Source organism: Syzygium oleosum, unplaced genomic scaffold, assembly GCF_021117445.2.
Source record: "Syzygium oleosum isolate NSW1041296 unplaced genomic scaffold, Sole_v2.1 Sole_v2.23, whole genome shotgun sequence".
Classification (NCBI taxonomy): domain Eukaryota; kingdom Viridiplantae; phylum Streptophyta; class Magnoliopsida; order Myrtales; family Myrtaceae; genus Syzygium; species Syzygium oleosum.
In genome coordinates, this window is record NW_026607507.1 from 4,859,401 (window position 1) to 4,886,507 (window position 27,107).

At 37.7% G+C, this 27,107-nt stretch overlaps 4 protein-coding genes across 4 annotated transcripts; all 4 read left to right on the forward strand.

Annotated features, from left to right (window-relative positions):
* The first annotated feature begins 5,048 nt into the window (after positions 1-5,048).
* On the forward strand, positions 5,049-6,001 carry LOC115682366 (MYB-like transcription factor ETC1). The gene is made up of 3 exons (XM_030606574.2): positions 5,049-5,349; positions 5,465-5,552; positions 5,658-6,001. Exons 1-3 carry the CDS (start codon positions 5,301-5,303, stop codon positions 5,746-5,748), a joined length of 228 nt encoding a protein of 75 aa, XP_030462434.1. The 5' UTR covers positions 5,049-5,300; the 3' UTR covers positions 5,749-6,001.
* Positions 6,002-7,692: 1,691 nt separating this feature from the next.
* Positions 7,693-8,238, forward strand: LOC115682308 (uncharacterized). Its single transcript, XM_030606494.1, has one exon. It carries the CDS (start codon positions 7,693-7,695, stop codon positions 8,236-8,238), a length of 546 nt encoding a protein of 181 aa, XP_030462354.1.
* A 2,765-nt stretch (positions 8,239-11,003) lies between these two features.
* On the forward strand, positions 11,004-11,540 carry LOC115682307 (uncharacterized). The gene has a single exon (XM_030606493.1). It carries the CDS (start codon positions 11,004-11,006, stop codon positions 11,538-11,540), a length of 537 nt encoding a protein of 178 aa, XP_030462353.1.
* Positions 11,541-23,620: 12,080 nt separating this feature from the next.
* LOC115682306 (uncharacterized) lies at positions 23,621-24,184 on the forward strand. Its single transcript, XM_030606491.1, has one exon. It carries the CDS (start codon positions 23,621-23,623, stop codon positions 24,182-24,184), a length of 564 nt encoding a protein of 187 aa, XP_030462351.1.
* Positions 24,185-27,107: the final 2,923 nt, after the last annotated feature.

The following is a 27,107-nucleotide window of genomic DNA, read 5'->3' on the forward strand; positions in this document are numbered from 1 at the left end:
TTTATACTCAAGATCTTCCTTTAAAAACTGGAGATGGGCTTCTTTGTCTTGAATAATACAATTGATTTCAGAAATAGAATGTTGTTGGAGAATATTTAAATTTCTGGTTTGGGGTTTTGTTATAAATTCAAAGCATATTTTTTTTTTAAAGTTTTGGTTTCAATTCCTCTATTAGTGACTTTAAAAGGTTGTATCAGTTCTATAAACGGTGTTCCCAAAATAACATTCTGTTTGATACCTTTAACAAGAACAAAAAGAGTTTTATAAGAAATCTGATCTTTGACAATTTCAGCTTCTGGAATTTCATAACTTATATTTAGTCTATTGCTAGTCGCAGATTTGAGAGATTGAGTTGTTTTTTGAAAATATTTCGTAGGTATGAGACCTTCTTTAATACAGTTGAGATATGCACCTGTATCGAAAAAAGCTGTTGTTTCTAGAATAAATTCATTGTTGATTTTAATAGTAATATTTATTATCTATTTTCTAGATGTTATTTCAGAAAGCATTAATAAAAAGGTTGGATCAGGAGAACAAGTTTCTTCAATATCTTCATCTTTTTCTTTTCCTTTTAAAATTTTAATTTTGATATCCAAAATTTCTTGTTGCATTTTGGCTTGAGTAAGTTTAAAGGTTTTGAATTTCTTGCTTTTGTTGGTTGATCTCTTGGTTAAGGTCGCTTATAGAAATGGGCTTGGAATCTATTTTCTTTCATTTACTAAGGATAGTGGAAATATTATAAGGAATGTCAGAATGAGAAGTAGGTTTTAATGGTTGGAAATTATTTAAATATTTAATTTTTGTTTCAGGATCATTGATTTGATCAATGGTTTGCAAGAGAATTTCTTCTTCTTTTGTTAAAACATTTACTTCAAAATTGGTAGTTTCCTCATTTTCATTTTCTGATGTAGAAGATGAAGAGGTTTCAATATCATAAACTTGAAGACCGTTTTCAGATTCATCAAAAGAATTGGTATCAGACTCAACCATAATTTGGCTAAGTTGATTGAGAGTTTCTTCATCTAAATCTAGTTCATTCAATTTTTTGCTGATTTTGCAATATCTGGAAGTGTGTCCTTCTTTCCGCAATTATAGCATGTAATATTACTGAAATTTTTCTTAGGATTTTTTGGCTTATCAAATTCTTTCCTTTTGTCCTTTTTCTCATAAGATTTCTTTTTAAATTTCTTTTTATGAATTTTCTTATTATTATCTTGTTTAAGTGAGCAATTTCCTGAACACTTAGATTTGGTTTTTTCAAAGGATTCAAAAGAGGGATCATATTGAGCACAAAATTCTCCTAATCCTTTTTTAGAGAGTTTTTGTTCCTTTTTGATTTGTTTTTGAAGTCGGATATTGGTACATATTTGTGTTCATATTTTAAAAACATAGGAGGTTAATTCTCCATAAGAAAGGTGGTTATATGGAATTTGATCTCCATATTCTTCCCTTAAACATATGAGGTTAATTCTCCATAAGAAAGGCGCTACTATTAAGGTTTATATATATACATTCTTTTATTATCGAACACATATGCAATGCCATGTAATAGAGTAATGACTACCAAATCCAGTGGATGACTAGTTGGTCGTCATTTAGTGTTACACCCTAGATTATGGAAAATTTATTTAACGAATGAACCAAAAATGATGTTATTATTTTTCTTTTAATGTTGGAAACTCGGGAATAGAAGAAACCAAAAAAAGAAGAAGGAATCATCGATTCCGAGATCAACCCTAAAACCGGCCCATATTGGTTGCTCCAGTTCCAGGATCAGGTTGGCCGATTCCCAATTCCAAGTTATAGGGTGAAAACCAATCGCCCTTACCACCGACCCCATAAACCTTAGAACTACTTGTAGGGCCTAGTGGCCTCAATCTGGTAGTAGGGTGAGCCCTCTTTGGGGTTGTCGAACCCTGAGCTCGCAAGGCAATGCTAAGGTCGCTTCACCTCACTTTAGCCGGCCCAAGTGGTGACCACAAGCCATCACCACTTCTCTCTCTAACTTTGTCTCTTTGAATATTGTGCACGCGCTTCAATTGGAGGTGTGGTAGGCGTACCTTGGTCAACCGGAGACCAGCAAGCACTTGGTGACGCTCATCAGTGCCTAGACAAAGCTACCGTCGCTTCCTCTCATTCTTTTCTATTTATCTCGTCAGTGCCTAGACGATGTCTCAAATGAGGGCATGAAGTGGTCATTTAATTTCAAATAAGGGTCCGAAATGGCCATTTGGTCTCAAAAAAGGATCTAAGCTCTCTAGCTTGTCAAATCTTCGTCGGCAGACGAGCACATGCTTATTTTGGCTGTACGAGCAGAGGCATTTTTGTCCAGTGACATTTCTTTTTTTGTTTCTTTTTCTTTTCCTATCTTTACACGGTTTATCTTCTTCATTGGAGGGAAGTTGCAGGTCTCCATGGTGATGACAATGGATAGAATTGTGTGTGAAGGAGTTAAACACATGACATGCACACAATCTCTCTAATCAAGAGAGCTAAACACATAATTAGAATATCAGAGAGATTGTGTCATCTTCCTCCTTCACCCATGTTGTCTCGCTTTCAAGCATCTTCCATGGGCGCCGACATCGAACGAGCTGTCGTCTCTGTCTACGCTTAAAAGCATATATATCAGAGAGATTGTGTGCCATATAATATATATATATAACTTGTTACCGAAGCCAATTTCTGATAAAATCACCTTTGACCTCTCTCTTAATACCTTGATTTCGCCACCACATAACCTTCAAAGAGCAAAGGGACAACTTCGACAAGAAAACCCTCAATTGCCAGTCCAGTGATCGCAAGCAGCATGACTTCAACAAGAAGAAGAAAGAGTCGGCGGCGCTACCCTAGCACCTTGGCTGGAAGTAGCAGAAGTAGAAGGGGCTAGAGTGACGATGACTAGATTTGGATAGAAATGTCGGCTGACGGCCATGGAAGATAGCCACGAGCGATGGCAGCTTGTTCAGTGTCGGTGGTCATGGATTGCCAAATCTGAAGAGCCAAGCAAGAAGACGCTTGAATGTAGGCCGACGGCCAAATCCAGATAGAAACGTATGTGAAGAATGAAGAAGAGAAAAAAGTGAAAAGATTAAGAGAGAGAGAGAGAGAGAGAGAGAGAGAGAGAGAGAGAGAGAGAGAAATGTCTTTGGACGATTATGCCCTTGGCTGTGCCGTTGGAATAAGCATGTGCTTCCTAGCCACGCGAAGATTTTGATTGGGTGACGAGTTTATGCCCTTATTTGATACTAAATGACCAATTCAAATACTTATTTAATACAAAGTTCACTCTGGATCCCTTTTTCAAAATACTCATTCGGGCTAATGAGGCATTTTAGCCCAATCCGGGCTAATGAGGCATTGATGTGACGGTCCACGTTAGCAACATTATTTTCTTTTTTAAAGGGACTAATTCAGGGAAAAAAAAAGATAGACAATATGGGTGCGTTCGTTTCACAGAAAAAATTAATCAACATAAAATATTTTCATCATCGATAATAATCTATACCTAACTATTTTCATGGGCGACGAACAAATTTTTCATTCATTTATTTTTCTAAACAATATAAGTAACCATTTACTTATTTTTTTAGGAAACGAACACACCCTAAAAGAAGGTGAAGGATACGCAACTCCCAAATTTCCTTGGATCCTCTCACCAATCACCTCCCCTTTTCGGGCCATTCTCTGAATTTTACCTTCACGGACAGTTTCCTCCCACATGGATAATCCATTAAGATTGGCTTCGTCGCTAATCGGATGATAATCACAGAAGTTTCCTCTCTCTACTTTTTCTTAACTGCTCAATGATCTCATCCCCCAAAAAGAAAGAAAAATTAGTGGATAATCTCCATTGATTGTTTCAAATTCACCTAAGCAGCCACCTCGTCAAAAAGGAAAAAAGAAAAAGAAAAACAACCTTGTCAGTTCCGAAATCGATGCGTCTCATCGGTGAGTAAAAAACGGCCATTGACGCTGACGCGAGCTAATCCCTCTCCCCACAGACCCAATAATCTAAGGCTGATCTATCTATCTCGTGGCATGTCTGTCTCTTCCTTTGTCGTTTCCTTAATAATTGTCAACAAACAATATTTCCAGGATAATCCTCCTTGAACATGACCCCTCCCACCCACCAAACATTCCCTCCTCCAGGATCCGTTCCCCTACCGTGCCCTCCCACCGAGCCATCTCGTGCTCCCTAGCTCCCCCATTACCTTTATCGATCTGGAAAATGATGTAAATGGTCCATGAACTTCGATCGAATGTATAATACGATTCATGAACTTTTAATTTATTCAATATAGTCCTTAAACTTTTGGTACATATTAAATTTAGTTTTCTAAACTATATGAAAATATTCAATATTATCTATAAACTTGAACTAATAGAATAATAACATTAGATATTTTCACGAAGTCTAGGGACTATATTGAACTGCATTGAACAACTTAAAAGCCCAAGGATCACATTACATATTGGGATAAAATTCAAGAACTACATTGAATAAAGTAAAAGTTCAGAAATCACATTGCACCTTTGGTCAAAGTAAATGGACGATTTGTGTAATCATCGCTTATCGGCCTCATGATGAACCTGCCACAGTTTGGTCGTAAACACCATCATCACATCTTATTAGATAGATCTAAACGAGACCCTCGTGCGATCCATGATTATCGCGTTGCGATCGCCTCGACCGGGCGGCGAACTTGTCCGAACAAGCGTTTGTGTTTCGCCAAATCAGGCCTTTGAATATGTCTTGAGTCTCATCTTGCGGTGGCGAGGGTGATAAAAGAGGAGGGTGGTCACGTCATGATCAGAGTTTCACGGGACAAACGGTGTAAGCGGCACTACTCAAAAGTGTCCCCAGAAGTAGAATTTTTGAACCAACCAACAATACTAGTTTAAGGAGTGTTCAACTACCTATCAAAGTTGGACTCCCAAAGAGCCTCCTACACTGTCAACTACCAGTCTTCTTCTTCCTCCTCCTCTCAGCCCTCTCTTTCACTGTCTCACCGCCCATTCTTCTCTCTCTCTCTCTCTCTCTCTCTCTCTATCCATGAGGACCACCACCCTCTTGAGAGTCTCTCCTTTTGGCCTTCCCCTATTAATACTAATTAAATCCCCTTCTGGTTCACACACGCCCAGGCTTCAGTCTCACTTTCACTCCCCACCCATCCAACCGCACCAGCACACTCTCTCTGTCTGTATGTTCATCAAACTCAATCATACCCAGTGTTGAAAAACTTGCTCTACCCCTCTCTGCCACTCGGTCCCGGAATTGCACACTCGGGAGAAGAAAAATGTCTCGCTTGGACCATTCCTCTGATGATTCATCTGTGGACTCTAGAGGTACACCTTCTTCAAGTTTGAATTCTCTCCCCTTTCTCTTTAGTAGATTCCTCCCATTAAGCAAGAAGACTCTGTCTTGAGGAGCGATAATGATATCGGTGTTGAATGTCTGCAGCTGAGGATATCAGTCAAGATTCTAAGCTGGAATTCTCCGAAGATGAGGAAACGCTCATAACTAGAATGTTCAAGCTAGTTGGTGAGAGGTGGGTTGGGTTCTTCTGCCACTTCCAATTCTTGCGATGAATTCTTTTTGCCGTTTCATTGCTCAGGATATGACCTGCCCTTAACGCGAGTTCACATGTTTCTAGGTGGTCGCTAATCGCCGGGCGAATCCCCGGGAGAACCGCGGAGGAAATCGAAAAGTACTGGACTTCAAGGTATTCGACCAGTGAAGACTGAGAGAGACCATCTCTGCGGTGCTTTGGCACTTGATGAAGACGCAATTTTGGCTTTATTTGAGCGTAGTCTGGATGTGCTTTTGCTAGTTGCTTTACTGATGAAGAAGAAGGAAAACGTCTGTAGGGTATTGTGGTGTTAAATTAGGAGGGGAAAGAAAAAAAATCAAAAGGGGGCTCCTCTAATTGCAGAATCATGTAGATTGGGTTGGGTTCTATAACTTTTAGTATGGAACGATGATTCACTTTTTGGGTAATTTTCAGACGCCATCATCTCACTTCTCGTCTATTTAGGTGAATTTGGATTGTGTGCTTCGCGAGTCCTGTTAAGATCAGAAACAGAGGAAAAACAGAGTGCAAAGTAACGGTAACGATGGATTACGATCGGACTTTTTAAGTATATGACGAAACTTGGCTTTTTAAGGTTCAACTCGGCACGTATCCCTCAAGATTTAGTAGGTTCGCCACCAGCATGAAATCAAGAATTGATCTTGTTCCCTCCACGTTGCAGAACAAGATGATGGTCGTGCAAAGTATTAATGGGGCAAATTGGTGCACCGTTCTCGGTATGGTTGGACGTGTTTGTACTTTGGACTATATTTGTGGATTGGATTGCTTGTGATTTCTTTCCCAAGAATATGCGTCGAGTTTGAACTTGTAAAGGAAAATCCGAAACAAATACTTGTAAAGGAAAATCCGAACCAAATAAGTTTTTCTTAATCTGAGTAATTTCTAAAAATGGTTTCCTATTTTGACTATAAAAATAATATATATGTGAGAGAGATGGAATTTTATTTGGTTTTAAAGCAAACAAGAGGAGTGTTAGGGTTAGATTGCGAGATAGCACTTGGAATTTTGCTTTAGATGTAATTTAGGATTGTGAAATACTTGAGCTATTGTAAACTCTGTATTCAAGATTCATGGTGGACGTTTTGAGGACTGGCTCTTCCCATGAAGTAGATTTTGGCACTTGAATCTAAATCACGCAAATCCCCGGTGTTCCTTATTGTTCGTCACCGATTTCTCTGGTACTTTCTTCTTCTCGAGTTAGACTAGAATTGCAAGATCCGTTAGATTTTGAGTTAATTTCACAACTCCCCTTTTCATTAGAAGGGCTTTCCACTTGAATTTCGTCATGTATTCCCTTTAAATCCTTATTATCACCCCTCATTCGCATTGTTTAACCATTGATATTGATACTTAGCTTGGTCAATTTAGTTCCTACATTCATCTAGGAGGGGAGGGTGATTCCTCTGATCGCAAATGACCCTTATTAATCACCATATCTAGCGAATATCCACCACGATGTCATTGTTAGGACAAAAGGACACTATTATAGGCGATGATGTTACGTGCTCCCTTGCTATATGATTGACATGGCATATTCTTACTAAGTGCTGAGCATGACTTATTTCTTTTGGATGTCGAATTGCATTCTATCCTATCTTTTAGCTTATAGATCTTGTGGCCCGTCGTAAGGAAAACCTAGCATTATAAGTTGCTCCTTGGTGAGCAGGACATTGCTGAAGTATGCTGATGGATCTGCTCCATCAAAAGTTGGCCCATTATATTCGCCCCCTGAAAACATCTCCCTTCACGTACTTGGGCCTTGAAAGAATACTTTCGCACATGATACCGTAATTACATTGCCTTATGTTAATTTCTTCATTTTTCGTAATGTTTGTCCTTACAATCTCAAGAGATTAACTGATTTAGCCGAGATTAGAAGGTATTATTATACCAAATAACACGAAAGAAACAGTAAAAACAAAAGAGAAAGAAGCAGCACTCGCTGTCGTTCCTATTCGAGTGTCTTTCAGGCACAAAAACAAAACCCATGTCCAATACAAAACGACATGACCCTTCTTTTGGTTTATATGAACACTAACTGATGTCCGCATTAATCCACATCTCTTCTGCATTGTTCTTTGATTAGTAACCAACTGAAATGGTTCGCCGAGGTCTCAAAAAATGCTGTTTCACCACAGTGGTTCTCTTGGCCATTCTCGCTATCATCATCGTGACCTTAGCGCTCACGATCTTCAAGCCCAAAGACCCTCAGATTACACTCGAGCCCGTCAACCTCGAGAACATCCAGTTCAACACGACCGACATCAAGTTAAGCATGCTCGTGACGATCCACAACCCTAACTACGGCAGCTTTGAGTACATTAGCATGAACGGTTACGTTAACTACCATGGGTCGACAGTGGCTGAGGTCCCCCTCACGCACAAAAAGATTCCTGCTCGGGCAAAAGTCACCATGGCCACTTCGATGGATCTGAGCATCGTTAAATTGATATCGAACCCGAGTTTCTGGGACGACATCGCCTCGGACTCCATGAACTTCACTTCTACGGCGACTTTACCTGGGAAAGTCAGAATGGCCAAGATCTTTAAGTTCCATGCCACCGTTTATACCAACTGCTACATCTTATTTCGCATTCTGTCTCGGGCTGTGGACTCTAAATGCATTACCAGGATAAAGCTATAGTTGTTCCATGGTATACCTAGTTTTGTTTTCCACAATAGGTATTCATACCCAAGGCCTAGTTACAGCAAAGCTCGCTATATTTCGCATGCGTATAGTGTCAAGTACAGTTGATTCCAAGCCTTTGGCTGGCTGGTTCTTCTGGTGCTGCTTATATTGCAGCATGTTCGCAACTATATATTGCAATTTTTAAGCTAGTTTTGAACATTATTAGTTTTCCCATGTCGTATGAACTCATCAGAGCTAGAACCTCTATTCTTAATTATGGCCCACGAGAGCACATGCAAAAGTTAAATTTTCGCCAACGTTAGGTCCCACTCAATCATGCCTACCAAGAAAAGTAACATAATTGTCTTACCTAAGCTTCAATTACCATATGATCACAGCGCTGATATTTAAGAGAAGGCAATGACCAAACACACTGACATCACCGAAAAGTCAACGACAGGACTACATGGTTTAGGCCCAACTGAGAGAGTCGCAAGAAAGCAATCATGCGAAGCCTTTCTTTTCAAGCTACGCCCATGTTGATCGAAGTTTCCAATTCAAAGGCCAGTGGCCTGTTTCAAATTTCACTAATGACAGAGGGAAAAGAGAGTGCGAAATAAGTATAAATCAATTGAGGGGACAATTGCGGACAAAGAGAAAATCTTGTCAAAGACCATTTGATCGGTCACGAGAGAGCATAAACATCATGTGGCGAGGTCTTAGGAGACTATATTTGCGTGAGCTTAAAGACCGGATGACCAATGACAATCATGCCATTTTCTATCTTTTTGCCCTAAATCGTTGGTGGCTGCATTACTTGCATTGTACTGAGCAACCGAGGATTTTTTGTAAAATTTATTGAGGAAGAGAATATCACTTTTTTTTCTAAAATACGACATAGCGAAGCTCTGCCAGTGATAGTAACACTTATTATTATTATTTTGACATGATGGCGTCTCATATGATTAATAAATAAAATAATTATTAAGTAAATTATTGATGTAAGAACTATTATCTTACTTGATGATAGATAAATATCATATTCAAAATCGTTTGTAGTATAATTGTCATCTTAATTACTAATTATATTAGTTAATGCTTAAATTGTTATATTATTATTGCAATCAGACTATAAATGTGAGAATTGATATCTACAATACAATCACATATTATATGAATAAATTTAAATGTTGGTCTTTAATTAATTAAGATATAATATTAAGAATTTATACATTAAGATTGTATACATGCTATTTAATTGTGTGGCAAATTGGTGCACCGTTCTTGGTATGGTTGGACGTCCTTACACTTTGGATTGCTCATGATTTCTTTCATGAGAATATATCTTGAGTTTGAACTCGTAAAAGAAAGTCACAATCCAAATAAATTCCTTAATCTGAATAGGTTTCCTAAAAATGGTTTCCTATTTTTTGATACAATTTAACAAGAGTAGTGTTAGGGCTGAATTGTGAGATAGCATTAGGTTTTGCTATGGATGTAATTTAGGGCTGGTAAACACTTAAATGATTGAGCGATTGTAAACTCTATATTATCAAGATTCATAGTGGACTTTTTGGCGACTAGCTTCCCCCCCGTGAAGGAAGTACCGGCACTCGAATCAAATTATGTAAATCTCCGGTGTTCTTTATTGTTCCTCGTTGGTTTCTCTAGTACTTTCTTCTTCTTCTCGAATTAGACTCGAATTGCAAGATCCGTTAGCCTTCGAGTTCATTTCACAACACCCCTTTTCATTAGAAGGGCTTTTCACTTAAATTTCGGTGTGCATTCCCTTTAAATCCTTATTATCACTCTCATTCGCATTGTGTAACCATTGCTATTGATACTTAGTTTGGTTAATTTTGTTCCTACATTCATCTAGGAGGGGAGGGTGATTCCTCCGACCGCAAATAATCCTTATTATTCACCATATATTGCAGGTATCCACTGGGATGCCATTGTTAGGACATAAGGACGCTGTTATAGGCGATGAAGTTACTCACTCTCTTGCTATATGATTGACATGGCATATTCTTTTTTAGTGTGGAACATGGCTTATATTTAAATCTCGGATTGCATTCTATCCTATCGTTTAGCTGATAGATTTTGTGGACCCGTCCTAATAAAAGCCTAGCATTATGAATTGCTCTTTGGTAAGCGGGACATTGCTGAAGTATGCTGACGGATCTGCTCTGTCAAAAGTTTGGCCCATTTCATTCGCGCACTCAAAACATCTCCTATTGCATACTTGGGCCTCGAAAGAACACTTTCGCACATGATACTGTAATTACATTGCCTCATGTTAATTTCTTCATTTTTGGGAATGTTTATCCTTACAATCTCAAGAGATTGACTAATTAAACTGAGATTAGAAGGTAAGAGACAACAAAAACCAAAGAGTAAGAAGAAGCACCCGCTGTCCTATTCGAGTGTCCTTCTGGCATAAAAACAAAACCCATGTCAAATACAAACCTCCGTAACGTGTTGAACTACTAAGCACGTTCTAAGATCAAGCTAAGCTTTACTTTTGTCCATTACGTTCTTCATCTCCCCATTAGAATCCACTTAGAGCATCCTGCGTATACATCATCGTCATCCATTTGATTTTGTACGCTGATCTTCATAGCTTTATCCTCGAATCACAGTAGCATTCAACATTCATACCCCATAGTAACGACATAATTCTTCTTTCAGTTTACTTCACTTTCTTATATGAACATCAATTGATGTCTGCATTAATCCGCATCTCTCCTGCATTGTTCATTGATTAGTAACCAACTGAAATGGCTCGCCGAGGTCTCAAAATATGCTGCTTCACCTCTGTGGTATTCTTGGCCATTCTCACTATCATCATCGTGACCTTATCCCTCACGATCTTCAAGCCCAAACAACCTCAGATTACGGTCCAGCCCATCGGCCTAGAGAACATCCTGTTCAACCACACGTTAAGCATGCTCGTGACGATCGACAACCCTAACTACGGCAGCTTCGAGTACAAAAGCACGACCAGTTACGTTAACTACCGCGGGTCGACGGTGGCTGAGGTCCCCATCGTGCATAACAAGATTCCTGCTCGGGAAAAAGTCAACATGACCACTTCGACGAATCTGATCATTGATAAATTGATATCGAACCCGAGTTTCGGGGAAGACGTTGCCTCGGGCTGCTTGAACTTCACTTCTACGGTGACTTTGCCTGGGAAAGTCGGTGTGGCTAAGATCTTTAAGCTCCATGCCACTGCTTATAGCACCTGCTACATCTTATTTCACATTCAGTCTAAGGCTGTGGACTCTAATTGCATTACCAGGCTAAAGCTATAGTTGTTCCTAGTTATATATACCCAAGGCCTCGTTACAGCAAAGTTCGCTATATTTCGCATGCATGTAGTTTCTGTACAGTTGATTACAAGGCTCTGGCTGGCTGGTTCTTCTATTGCTGCTAATATTGCAGCATGTTTGGAACTATTTATTGCAATTAAAGCTATTTTTGAAACTTATCAGAGCTAGGATATAGTTTTTTTTTTTCCTTACTAAAAAAAAAAAACTTATCAGAGCTAGGACCTCGGCTCTTAATTATGGCCCACGAGAGCACATGCACAATGGTTAAATTTTCGCCAACGTTAGGTCCCGATCAATGATGCCATTCAAGAAAAGTGACATAATTGTCTTACTTAAGCTTCAATTACCATATGATCACGGCGGAGATATAAGAGAAGGCAATGACCAAACACAGTGACATCGCCAAAAAGTCAACAACGTGACTACATGGTTTAGGCCCAACCGAGAGAGTCGACAAGAAAGCTATCGTGCGAAGTCTTTCTTTTCAAGCTACGCTCATTTTTATCGAAGTTTCCGATTCAATGGCCAGTGGCCTGTTTTCAGATTTCAATAATGACAAAACGAAAAGAGAGTGCGAAATAAGTATAAATCAATCAAGGGGGACATTTACGGACAAAGAGAATCTTGTCAAAGACTATTAGATCGGTCACTAGAGAGCATAAACACTGCGTTATCGTTCACGGACATTTTAGACATGTGATGGGTGTAAGAATTTTTTTGATGTGGGCTATATTAATTGACCATTTTACAGAGTTGGTCTAATAAAGTAAGATATAAAGGTTTTTTATTAGTCTAATATGACCCTAACTAGTGTGGGCTAAGTGAAGCTCGGCATGTGATCAGAGGGTATGTGACATTAAACTATATAAATAGTACTCAATTCTCTCCTCTAACCCTGATGCACATATAACCTCACATAAGGAGTAGTTATAGAATGCATTGGTGAAATGCAGTCTCATTAAGCTAGTGACACAGAGGGAAATTGAGGAGAGCGCTTGAGATTGAGAATCGTCGATATTCCGCATCAAGAACAATGGATTTCAAATCAGTTGTGCAAATCACTTTTTCTCCATTACTGTGTTTTAGAATTCTAGCTATGGTGATCTTGGGGTGCTGTTTTTGTGTCTTACATGTGGTATGAGAGCTGCCATAATCTAAGGTTAGAACGTATAGATTTTTCCTATTTTTGGAATTTTTTGACTCATAAAAATTGATTTTGATCACATAGACGAATAGAGCTCGTCAAGGCGAGCATTTTGGTAAGTTGCATGCCACCAGGGGATGCCGCACGCACCCCCACATGCCGCTGCGCGACAGTGTGCGTCGAACACGCGCGGCCATGCATGCATTGCGCTAGGGCTAACGTCAGCGACTCGAGATGCAGGTCGACCCGGTTAACCTCCCAGGTGACTTGACCCGAGTTCCAATCCGACTCAGTGGACCGTTGATCCGGTTGACTAGCGATTTAGGCCGGTTCAAGCGTGTTGCGCACGTAATACATGCGCCACGCACTCTGAAGGCACGAAAGGACTTATCCAAGCTTCGTTTGGAGCGTTCTTGGTACCAGTGTGCTCATATCGACATGATATACAATGTGGTTACTTTATACTACATGTTTGATACTTTTAAGGATGTGAACATATGTACAAAACCCTATATATGTGTTTTTTTAGGGTATTTTTTGAGTATTTTCCTATATTTCTCTAAGGCTTCGGAAATACAGTTGCTAGCTCACATATATCATCACATACATAATTTGTAGAGCTTGATTCATTGATTGCATTTATAAGGTTTAACATGTATCAATGAATGGGGCAACGTAATTGGTATGGCATGTGATTTTATTGACAATTTGTCCTTGCCTTGAAGTCTAAAATTACATGTATATGGTAAATGTGAAATATAAAGTTTATATCCCTGGTATGAGAGAGTTTCAAATATTCAATTGAGTCGTGACCACCAAAGTGGCACACTTGATTGAGTTTAAGAAATATCGATTTCATATTGTGATGAGATATTTCATGTTCTAATGCATGGTCATACTCCCAAAGGAAGTGATTGTGTATTGGTTCATAGAGGGATACATGTGCAGCATATGGTTGAGGAGTAATTGATCCTAGTGGTTTATACACCCAATGATGGTGAATTCACGAATGTTGGAATATATTATCATGGCCGATGTCATGTGGAGAGTATACAATATATAATGTTGTATGAAACTCTTAGGATGTGTCCTTATACGGTTTCAAGTTACTACTACTCGCATAATACTAATTGTATGCATTGCTTATTTATCAGTCACCTTCTTTGTAAATGGCAACTCCATTATGATTGAGGTATTTACTAGTTTGAACTTAAAGAATTGGAAAGATGATTTTTTATTTGGGATGGAGCTAGCAGATGTTCATATTGCTCTTACTAAGGATAAGCTGGCAGATCTCACTGTCAAAAGTATGGAACTTAAGAAAGCACACTTTGCTACTTGGGAAAATAGCAATCAAATTTGCTTGTTATTTACGAAGCAATCCATTCAAAAACATTTGAAGAGTGGTTTGCTAGTTGATTGCACTACTAAACAGATGATGAAAGCCTTGGAGGCTAGGAACCGTGTCTCGTCTAATGCTGAGATTGGGACATATCTACAAAGACTCTTCAATATGAGGTATGATGGTTTTGGTGGGGTTAGTATTAAAAAAAGTAAGATGTCCAAAATTTATACTCATAAAGGAACTCATCAAACCACTGGTCATTTTGACTATTTAGGTCCTAAGAAAGCATCATTCAAGAATGATGGTGAACACCGCTTCCTTTGTAAGAAGAAATGTCACATAAAGAAAGACTGCGACAAATAAAACTTGATTGTCCAAACGTGAGCCTGCAGGTAATTATTCTTTGACATTTGTTCGTGAATCCAACCTATCAAAAGCCTCATCCAATTCATGGTGGCTATATAGTGGTGCAAAAATCATGTTATATTTATCATATAGGGATTCATAAATCGGAGAAAGCCAAATCAAAATGAATCTAAGCTCATTGTGGGAAACAACAATAAAATTGACGTCAAGTTTGTGGGAGATGTCATTTTAATTCTAGATTATGGTTTTAATTTGATGTTAAGAAACACATTTTATGTTCCTTCCTTTATATAGAATTTAGTTTCCGTATCATGTATGAACATATATGGCTACTCTTTGAATATAAGGAACAATATTTTGTCTATGTTCTTTAATTTAAATAAGGTTGGGTACCGCAATATGTCTAATGGATTGTACAGATTATGTTTAACTTCCAATAATATATACGTCGCTTATAAAACTGAAAATGTTGTTTCTAAAAGATCTCTACTTAAGGAATAATCTTATGCTTTGTAACATAAACGGCTTGGTCACATCTCTAGAAAAAGAGTGGACAGTATGGGTGAGCATGGTCCGGGTGGGCGGTTCCCACCCTAGAACCGGGAACCCCTCACTAAGGACTAATTTTGAAAAATTGGAACTGAGAACCGCCCGTTGGTTCCATAGATCCACCCGGGAATCGGACTGCCGGTCCAGTCCGGTTCTCGGGTGAGTCCATGGAACTAGTCCCACTAGCCAATGATGGAGACGGAAAGATGGAGACAAAGACGGAGATGGCGAGTCGGAGACGGTGAGGTGAGCATCGACCGAGAAGAGTGAGAGTGAGCGTGAGGTGAAAGCGAAAGAAAGTGTTTCTCAGTTCAATGTGAGGCTGTGAGCTTCGAGCGAGTTAGGTTTAGTTTAGGGATTTAGGATTTTTTTTTAAAAAAATAAAAATTAAATAAATATATTATATTTATTATTATCTTATTGGTCCGGTCTGGGTGAGCGGGCGAGCGGGCGGTTCCACACCTAGAACCGGGAACCGGACTGGTACCCACCGGTTTCCAAAAATTGGAACCAGGAACCAGACCGGTTCCCTTACGAACCACAGGTTTTGGTCCGATTCCGGGCGGTTTCCGATTTTTTTACTAAGGACAGGCTGATAAAGGATGATATCCTGCCTGCTCTTAAAATTGACTTAGACACTTGCGTAGACTATTGTAGAGGTAGGATGACTAAGATAAGAAAAAAACCGCAGTTCGTAGTTCTAACCTGTTGGAGGTTATTCACACAAATATTAGTGGACCATATACGGCAACCTTGTAGAAATTTTTATTTTATCACGTTTATTGATGATTATTTCTGATATGGTTATCTATACTTGATTAAGGAAAAATCTAAGTCACTTGACAAGTTTACGATCTTTCGGACTGAAGTCGAGAAACAGTTAAGAAAAGTCATAAATGTTGTCAGATCAGACCGTGGTGATGAATATTATGGTAGGCATGACAATGCTGGACAACTTAAAGGGCCATTTGCCAAATACTTGGAGGATCCTGTAATAGTAGCTTAGCATACTATGCCTGTGAGTCCCGAATAAAATGATGTGGCCGAAAGGCGCAATCGCACACTTATGAAAATGACGAGGAGTATAATTAGTAGAATCAATTTACCTGATTTCTTGTGGGGTAAAGCTTTGAAAACTACCCTTTACATTCTAAATCATATTCTTACCAAAGCTGTTCCATTAACTCCTTTTAAGTTATTCCATCAGGCTATATAGTCTATCTAGGAGAGTATGACTATGATATTGACAATGTAATTGATCCAATAGCTTATGCAGTTGTTGTTTCTTGTCCTCAGTCACATTTGTAGTTAGATGTGATGAAAGATGAGATGTAGTCTATGAAACATAATGGTGCTTAGGAGCTTGTGGAATTGCCTGAAGGTCATAAGCCCATAAGTTGTAAATGGGTATATAAGACTATAAGGGACTCCATAAGAAAGGTTAAAGCCAAACTAATAGCTAGGGATTTCACTAAGAGAGAATGAGTAGACTGTGAAGCTACGTTTTCCCCAGTATATTCTAAAGATTCTTTCAGAGTGATCATGACATTAATAGTTCATTTGATATAGATGTTAAAACTTCTTTTCTGAATAGAGACCTTAATGAGGAGGTCTATACAATACAACCCGAAGGCTTTGCAGCAGATGATTAAGGTAATCTTGTATGTAGACTAAAAAAGTCAATTTATGACCTCAAGCAAGCTTCTAGACGTTGGTACTTAAAGTTTCATAGTATTGTCACTTCATTCGGTTTTATTGAGAATAAAGTAGATCAGTGTATATACTGCAAGGTCAATGGGAGGAAATTTATTTTTCTCGTACTTTATGTAGACGATATCTTGCTTGCGAGTAATGATCTTGAATTACTGCATGAGACAAAACAAATGTAGTCGAAGATTTTTTACATGAAAGACATTGGTGAGGTGTCTTTTGTTCTTGGCATTGAGTGCCATAAATATTGTTCTCGCCATATATTGGATTTGTCTCAGAGGGCATATGTTGATTGTATTTTGGAAAAATTTAGCATACAACATTGCAGGCCAAGAATTACTCTTGTCATTAAGGGTAATAAACTGAGTCCATCACAGTATCCTCATTCAGCTATTGAGAAAGCCCAAATGAAAGATGTGCTTTATGCTAGTGCACTTGAAAGTATCATGTATGCTTAAGTTTGCACTGGACCAAACATTGGTTTTATAATATAGTAGATATCAGTCAAATCCAGGACCTGATCACTAATTGCTGCCAAGAAGGTTTTCGGACAAGAAACTATATGCTGATTTACAGACATTTTTATGACCTACAACTAGTAAGGTATTTGGATACAAACTTTGTTGGCTGTCAGGATGACATGAAGTTGACAACTAGATATATCTTTATGTTAGCAAGAGGTGCAGTATCATGGAAAAATACGAAACATAAATCTATATCATCCTTGACCATGCAAGCAGAGTTTATAGCATGCTTTACGATCGTTACTCAAGTTTTTTGGCTTCGGAACCTCATTTGAAAGTTGACCATATTTGATTTTATGGATATACCCATACATTTATCAACAACAACAGAGGTCTCAAAGGATATAAGCATATGGCGGTCGAGTTTTTTACCATAAAGGAAATATTTCAGAATTGTGACATTGCAGTTGAGCATATTTCCACAAATGATATGGTTGTAAATTCACTAATTAAAAGCCTTCGCCCTTGTGTGTTTGAACATGTCCTTAGCATGGGCTTAGGAGCATCATTGGATGATGTTGTTTAGTGATAGTTGTTTTGCTTTTGCTCTAATAAAGTGTTTATGAATGTATTGTTATCATGTTGAATACATATATTTAGTAAAAATCTCAATATATTGTGTAAACCTTAAGTAAAGGCTAGGGGCATTCAGTTATTAGCTCTAAGAATATGTCTTGTTACACATAAACTAAAGTTAACTGTAAGATTAAGACATATGTAGGTTCATTGGAACCACAATGATATTCTTTGGTGACACATCGGGTTTTGTGACATTTAAGGAGAGAATATGTGGATTGACAAAGAGGATGACACGAAAGTTAATTCTCTTTATGAGGTGTAATCTAATTTGCCATACTTCCATATTGAATCCATATTAGTAGAGTTAAAAGCATTCGTAACCATGGAAGGCTCTGAGTGTATTCATGCAGTTATTGCCATGATTCGGTGTTTGCGACTTGATGGGATTGGATTGACTATTAAGAATAATATCTAGACCAACATAAATGTGTGTACTTATAGTACAATTTCAATTAATATAGCCCAAGTAGAAGAATGTAATAGTTTTTCTGATGTAGACTATATTAATTGAGATTGTAATTTACCGTTTAATGGGTTAGTGTAATAAGGTAAGATATAAAGATTATTAATTAGCCTAATATGGGCCTGGCTAATATGGGTTGAGTATAGCTCGACCTATGATGAGAGGATCTGTGGTTTAAAACTCTATAAATAGTGTTCAAGTCTATTCTCTAATCCTGATGCATAAATAACCTCACATAAGGAGCAGTTACAAAACACAACTAGTAAGGGGCAGTCTCATTGAACTAGTGATACAGAGGACAATAGAGGAGAAGCATTTAAGATCTATTCCGCATCAAGAACAATGGATTCTAACTCATGTGCGCAAATCACTTTTTTTCCATTATTGTGTTCTAGAATTCTAACTATGGTGAACTTAGGGTGACGTTTTCGCAGCACACAATGAGGTCTTAGAGACTATATTTACGTGAGCTTAAAGACTAGATGACCAATCATGTCGTTCTCTATCTTTTTGCCCTAAATCTCTGGCGGTTGCATTACTTGCATCGCACTGAGCTATACCAAGAAAATGTTGTAATATTTTTTAAGGAAGAAAACATCATTTCTTTTGAAAAACGACATGGTGAAGTTCTACCATTCAGGTGGTTGGCGTAGTCGTGATTGAGGTTTAGGGATTACCGTGGCATTGCATTATGCTATCCAACGATCTCAACTTCGTATTGGGCTATTGATAGTAGTCGTCCCTGTAATCTAAAAACACACCTACTTACAGTATCGTCTATCACATTATAAGTCAAGTTGATTGCCTATTATAGTATTTGTTTGGAATAATAGTGTAATCCATCTTACAACCAAAACTTTAATAGTTATCTCTGAGAGAAAATTGTCCAAAAAGTCCTAAATCAATTGTACGGAGGTCAATTCATTCTTAAACCTTTTAATTATGCCAATTTAGTCCTAAATCTTTTGACAATTTGCCAATATAGTCATTCCAGCCAAACATCTAAATAATAGGTTTATGACTAAATTGGCAAATTTTCAAAAGGTTTAGGAATAAATTGACACAATTGAAAAATTTAGGACTAAATTGGCAAATCATCTTCAGGACTAAATTGGTACAATTGAAAGTTTTAGGATTGAATTGGCCTCCGTTCAATAAGTTTAGGACTTTTTTGATAATTATCCCCTATCCCCAAAATACCTCCTCTATTTCATTCATTCACTCCGCCAATGTTAATTATTAGTTATAATTATAGTCTATGTTAGTTATAACCAAACTTACGCACTTCATCTAATGATGACACCGATTGTTATTATTTTGACATGATGGCTTCTCATATGACTAATAAATAAAATAATTATTTTGTAAACCATTGACGGAAGAACGATTATATTACCTTGATAATACATAATTATCTATCACATTCAAAATCATTCATAATCACTACAAAAAAACTTGTTTTTTCTGACGAAATTTCCAACGAAAAATTTGGAAAAATTCGTTGGAAAACGAATTTCCAACGAATTTTCCAACGAAAAAAAATTCGTTGGTAATAAGTCGTCGAAAATTTTTCCAACGAAAAATTTCAATTTTCGTTGGAAATTTGCGATAAATTTTTTTTCGTTGGAAAATTCGTTGGAAAACTCGTGACTAAATTCGTTGGAAACGAATTTTTTTTTCCGACGAATTTTTTTCGTTGGAAATTACAAATTTTTTTTGGTCGAGTTAAAAATCGTGGAAATTTTTTTTCCATCGAAAAAGAATTTTTTTTTGGTCAAAAAATTTTTTTTTGATCGAAAAATAGCCCTCGCCACCGGCGAGGGCCAGCCTCGTCGCCGGCGAGGGCCCGCCTCGTCGCCGGCGAAGGCAAGCCTCGTCGTCGGCGAGGGCCGAGCTCGCCCAGATCTGGGCGAGCTCGAGCTCGCCGGCCATGGCGAGCTCGGCCCTCGCCATGGCCGAAGATGAAGAAGAAGCCCGAAGATGAAGCGGGGCGGGAGCAGGTGTTCGGGGCCGCCGCCCGTCAAGTCCGTCGTCGTCTCCTAGCCTCGCCGGCCATGGCGAGGGCCGAGCTCGCCATGGCCAGCGAGCTCGAGCTCGCCCAAATCCGGGCGAGCTCGGCCCTCGCCGGCGACGAGGCTTGGTGGCGTCAGGGGCGTCGGGGCCGTCGGGGGCGTCGGAGGCTTGGTGTCCATGGCGCCGGAGCCGGAGGAGGGGGGGGACGGCGGGGGAGGCGGAGGGGGAGACGGAGGGAGAAGGTGAAGGCGAAGGAGAGAGAGAGAGAGAGAGTGAATGTGGAAATTGAAAGTTGTGGGAATAACGAGCGCGAAAATAAGGAACAAGTAGGGTTTTCGTTGCAAAATTCGTGGGAAATTTCCCACGAATTTTGCAACGAAAATTGTACACACTAAAATAATTGTCCGGAAAATTGAAATTCGTTGGAAAATTCGTTAGAAATTTCCAACGAATTTTCCAACGAAAATTATACACACTGAAGTAATTGCCCGGAAAATTGAAATTCGTTGGAAAATTCGTTGGAAATTTTCAACGAATTTTCCAACGAATATAAAAAATACCGAATAGTACCGGGTTTTTTTTGGAATTCGTTGGAAATTTCCAACGAATTTTCCAACGAATATCAAAAATGCCGAACAGTAACTGGTTTTTTTGTAATTCGTTGGAAAATTCGTTGGAAATTTCCAACGAAAAAAAATTCGTTGGAAATTTCCAACGAAAATTGTAAACACTGAAATAATGGCCCGGAAAATGGAAATTCGTTGGAAATTTCCGACGAATTTTCCAACGAATATAAAAAATGCCGAACAATACCGGGTTTTTTTGAATTCGTCGCAAAATTTGTTGAAAATTTCCAACGAATTTTTTTTCGTTGGAAATTTCCAACAAACTTTGCGACGAAAAATTTTTCGTTGGAAAATTTGTCGCAAATTTGCAACGAAAATTTTTTCGTCGCAAATTTTCGTGGCAAAAATCCAGTTTTTTTGTAGTGAATGTAATTGTCATCTTAATTACTAATTATATTAGTTAATGCTTAAATTGTTATATTACTATTGCAATCAGACTATAAATGTGAGAAATGGTATCTATAATACAACATATTATATGAATAAATTTAAATCTTAGTATTTAATTAATTAAATAATAGATAAGAATTTATACATTAAAATTGTACACATGCTAATTAATTGTGTGGTAAATTGTTGCACCGTTCTTGGTATTGTTGGATGTATTTGTACTTTGGATTGCTCATGATTTCTTTCCTAAGAATATCTCTCAGGTTTGAACTCGGAAAGGAAAATCCAATCCAAATAAATTTCTTAATTTGAGTAGATTTTCTAAAAATGATTTCCTATTTTGGCTACAATTATATTTTTAGAGAGAGAGATGGAATTTTACTTGGTTATTAGAGTAAACGAGAGGAGTGTTAGGGTTGGATTGTGAGATAGCACTTGGGTTTTGCTTTGGATGTAATTTAGGGCTAGGAAACACTTGTAAACTCTGTATTCTCACAATTCATAGTGGACATCTTGGCTACTAGCTCTCCTCGTGAAGTAGGTACGAGCACTCGAATGAAATCATGCAAATCTCTCATGTTTCTTATCGTTCCTTACTGATTTTTCTTGTACTTTCTTCTTCTCAAGTTAGACTTGAATTGTAAGATCCATTTTCTTTCGAGTTAATTTCACAACACCCCTTTTCGTTAGAAGGACTTTTTCACTTAAATTTCAGTGTGCGTTCCCTCTAAATCCTTATTATCACTCATCATTCGCATTATGTAACTATTGCTATTGATACTTAGCTAGGTTAATTTAGTTCCTACATTCATCTAGGAGGGAAGGTGATTCCTCCACCACAAATGACCCTAATTAATCACCATATCTAGCAAATATCCGCTGCGATGTCATTGTTAGGACATACGGACACTATTATAGGCGATGAAGTTACTCACTATATTGATTAACATGGCATATTCTTATTTAGTATTGAACATGACTTATTTCTTTTAGGCTCATACTATTTTCACCCCCTTATTGGCTTCTAACACTATCTTATCACATTGAATCGACTACATTATCCCTTACGATTCTGACTCTCGATTTAAGATTAGAGAAATAATTAAGTGACTGTCCTTAATCAACTGTAAGATTAATAGCCTATTCTGGTCCACATAAAAAAAATAACAAATAATTATAAATTGTCGTAGAATCTGCTCCTACAACAATTTGTGGCTCATAACACAGTGTTACTCTCACAGTAACCTAAAGACTATTATACTAGTAAAACCCGAAAGATTATTTCTTACTTTTTTTCTTCCTTTTCTTTTGCTTCCATTTTGTTAAAAGACAAAACCACCCACATCTCTTTCAAACAACTTTTTTTTTTCACTCTAACCGTATCTTCCACACCCATTACATTTCAACGTTTCTTTCTTGTTTGTCTCCTTCATAACTTATTCTACCAATTATTAACTTTATTTCCCTAAATTATTCTCATGATCGTGAATTTTTCAACTTTGAATTTCGGTACAAATTTAAAGAATTTACTAAAAGATTGAATATTGTGTTTGATGAATGCATTATACACAATTTAGTCATCTTTCATTGTATTGTTTTTTGTAGTGTGGTCACTATGGAAGATAATATTAAAGAGGACCCAAATTGCTTAAATGTATCTATTGATGATGAAACTGCGAATGGACAACATCAATTAATCATGTTAACAAGTTCATGTGGATCTTCTCGCACTAAACATTTAAACTTATTCCTTGATATTTATGTGTTTTTAGTGAATAATGACTCTTATTGTCTGATTCAAGTAAAATATTTTTTTCGAGAGAGTAACTTTTCTTTAGGGAAGCCAAGTAGTTGAACGAACAATATCTTTTGTTAGGTTGCATATGCAACTTGTTATTATTATAGTTAATAATTTTCTTTCCATTGATGATTCTATGAAAATTATGATACATTTAGTATATTAAGGACTCGCTGTCCGATTCGAGTCTCTTTCTGGCATATTAACAAAACCCTTGTCAAATACAAACCTCCGTAACGTGATGAACTACTAAGCACGTTCTAAGATCAAGCTAAGCCGTACTTTTGTCCATTATGTTCTTCATCTCCCCATTAGAATCCACTTACAGCATCCTGCGTATACATCATCATCATCCATTTGATTTTGCACGCTGATGTTCACAGCTTTATCCTCGAATCACAGTAGCATTCAACCATTCATACACCAAAGTAAAACAAAATGAGATTTAATAAGAAACAACATGACCCTTCTTCCAGTTTACTTCACTTTTGTATATGAACACTAACTGATGTCCGCATCTGTCCTGCATTGTTCATTGATTAGTAACCAACTGAAATGGCTCGCCGAGGTCTCAAAATATGCTGCTTCACCTCGGCGGTTTTCTTGGCGATTCTCACCATCATCATCGTGACCTTATCGCTCACGATCTTCAAGCCCAAACAGCCTCAGATTACAGCCCACCCCATCGGCCTCAAGAACATCCGGTTCAACGTCACCACTACCAACGTCACGCTAGACGTCACATTAAGCATGCTCGTGACAATTGACAACCCTAACTACGGCGGCTTCGAGTACAAGAGCACGACCGGATATGTGAACTACCACGGGTCGACGGTGGCTGAAGTCCCCATCGAGCACAACAAGATTCCTGCTCGGGCAAAAGTCAACATAACCACTTCAACGGATCTGATCGCTGATAAATTGGTATTAAATCCGAGTTTATGGGAAGACGTCGCCTCAGGCTGCTTGAACTTCACTTCTACGGCGACTTTGCATGGGAAAGTCAGTATGGCTAAGATCTTTAATTTCCACGCCACTGCTTATAGCACCTGCTACATCTTATTTCACATTCAGTCTCAAACTGTGGACTCTAAATGCAAATCCAGGATAAAGCTATAGTTGTTCCTTGGTATACCTAGTTTTGTTTTCGACAATAAGTATTAATACCCAAGGCCTCGTTACAGCAAAATTTGCTATATTTCGCATGCATATAGTTTCAAGTATAGTTGATTACAAGGCTTTGGCTGGTTAGTTCTTCTAGTGCTGCTTATATTGCAGCATGTTTGCAACTATATATTGCAAATTGAGGTAGTCTTGAACTTTATTAGTTTTTCCATGTCGTATTAACTGATCAGAGCTAGAACCTCACCTCTTACTTAGGACCCACGAAAGCACATGCAAAATGGTTAAATTTTCGCCAGCGTTAGGTCCCAATCAATCATGCCATCCAAGACAAGTAACGTAATTATCTTAATTAAGCTTCAATTACTACATGATCAAGGTATAGATGTTTAAGAGAAGGCCAGTGACCAAACACAGCGACATCACCAAAAAGTCAACAACAAGGCTACATGGTTTAGGCCCAACTGAGAGAGTCGACAAGAAAGCAATCATGCGAAGTCTTTCTTTTCAAGCTACACTCATGTTGATCGAAGTTTCCAGTTCCATGGCCAGTGGCCTGTTTTCAGATTTCAATAATGACAAAAAGAGAAGAGAGTGCGAAAAAAGTAAAAAATAATAAAGGGGGACAATTGCGGACAAAGAGAAAATCTTGTCAATGACCATTAGATCTGTCACGAGAGAACTTAAACATCGCATTATCATTCACGGACATTTTCGACATTTGATTGTGGTCTTAGGAGACTATATTTGCGTGAGCTTAAAAACCGGATTACCAATGACAATCATGTCATTCTCTATCCTTTTGCCCTAAATTGCTGGCGCTTGCATTACTTGCATTGCACTAAGCTATACCAAGGATTCTTTTTGTATTATTTATTGAGGAAGAGAATATCATTTCTTCTAGCAAAAAAAAGACATGCAAAGCGCTGCCATTGAGGTGGTTGGCGTAGTTTTGATGGAGGTTTTGGATTGCCGTGGCCGTGCTTTATGCTATCCAATGATCTCAAGTTTGAATTGGGCTGTCGCCAGTAGTCGTCCTTATGATGTGAGAACACATCTTGCAGTGTTGGGAGAAAGTACCAAAAAAGTCTTAAACCTACTGCATTGGTGCCAATTCAGTCATAAATCTTTCAATTGGTCCAATTTAGTCAAACTTTTTCACATTATGCCTATTAAGTCCATTTGACCAATTTTGACTGGAAATCATCGATGTGAACACTAGTCGTCTTACATAGCACGGCCGACGCTAACGTGGACAATTTTAATAATATTTTGGTTGGTAAGGGTCATCGATGACCCTCGCCACATCTGGGTGAGGGCCACCTCGCCCATGGCCGGTAGGGTCACGTTGGCCTTGCCCAAGGCCATCGTGGCCTCGTTGGTCACGAGCGAGGTCGCAAAGGCCCTTGCCCATACCCAACGAGGGCCGTGACCCTCGCTAGCGGCTGGGGAGGGTCACTTGGCCAAATGAAAGGAAAAAAAAAGAAAGAAAAACAAAAAACAATAAAATAATAATAAAAATATAAAAGGTCAAAATATTATTAAAAACGTCCACGTCAGCGCTAGCTGTACTATATAGGATGATTGGCAACCACGCCGACTAATTCCGGCTAAAATTGGCCGAATGGACTCAATTAACAAAATGTGAAAATGTTTAGGACTAAATTGACCAAATTGAAAGATTTATGACTAATTAGCACCGCTGCAATAGCTTTAGGATGTTTTTGGTACTTTCCCTGCAATATTGGCTATCACATTATAAGTCAAGTCGTTTGCCTATTACAATATTTGTTTGGAATAATAGTGTAAGCCTTAACACAATCAAAACTGTAATAGTCATTCTATAAACTCCTCCGCTATTTCCTTCGCTCACTCTACCAATGCTAGATTATTAGTTATAATTATAGTCTATATTAGTTATAAATAAACTCATATATTACATATAATGATGACATTAATTATTATTATTATTTTGACATGATGGCGTATCAGATGATTAATAATTAAAATAATTAGTAAGTAAACAATTGATGTAAGAACTATTTTCTTACCTAGATAATACAAAATTATGTATCAAATTCCTTCATAATATAATTGTCATCTTAATTACTAATTATATTATTTAATGCTTAGTTTGATATATTATTTTCGCAATCAGACTATAAATGCGAGAAATGATATATATATATATAGTACAGTCACATATTACATGAATAAATTTAATTCGTTGTCTTAATTAATTACACAGTAGATAAGAATTTATACATCAAAATTGTACACGTGCTATTTAAAATAGAATTTTTAGAACTGTGCTTCTTAATGTCTATTATGGAACTATTACATCTAAGCGTATTGATGTTGTGTGGATTGCACTTTGATAATTGCCCAGCTTTATATACAATTAATAGTGAGTATGCCCTCAGGAAATATAGATGATTTCTGGATAGCCTTCTTAAGTTCTTATTCATACCCCTTTCGGAAAATCAAAATCACCTGATATAGTCAGATTAGTGTACATTGTTAGGATTAGGGGCACAAACACAATGAAATAGAGATTAAAGTCGTGAAAGAGAAATCGAGACAGGAGATTTTATCCTGATTCACCATTAAACTAGGGCTATATCTAGCAAAGGATTCTATTATAATTAGCATCAAACACATCTCTATTACATCGCTCTCAATTACAAGAGAAACGTAATATATATACATAAAAAAAAATATATATATATATATATATATATATATATATATATATATATATATATATATACACACACTCACACATCTAGTAGCTATTCATGGTTCAAACGCAAATTATCAATAAAATATGAGCTCAAATTATAAAATCCATAGCTGATTTCTTTCACTTTATAATCGACGATTTATGTGGAGTAATTCCACCCACAAATCAAATCAGTCG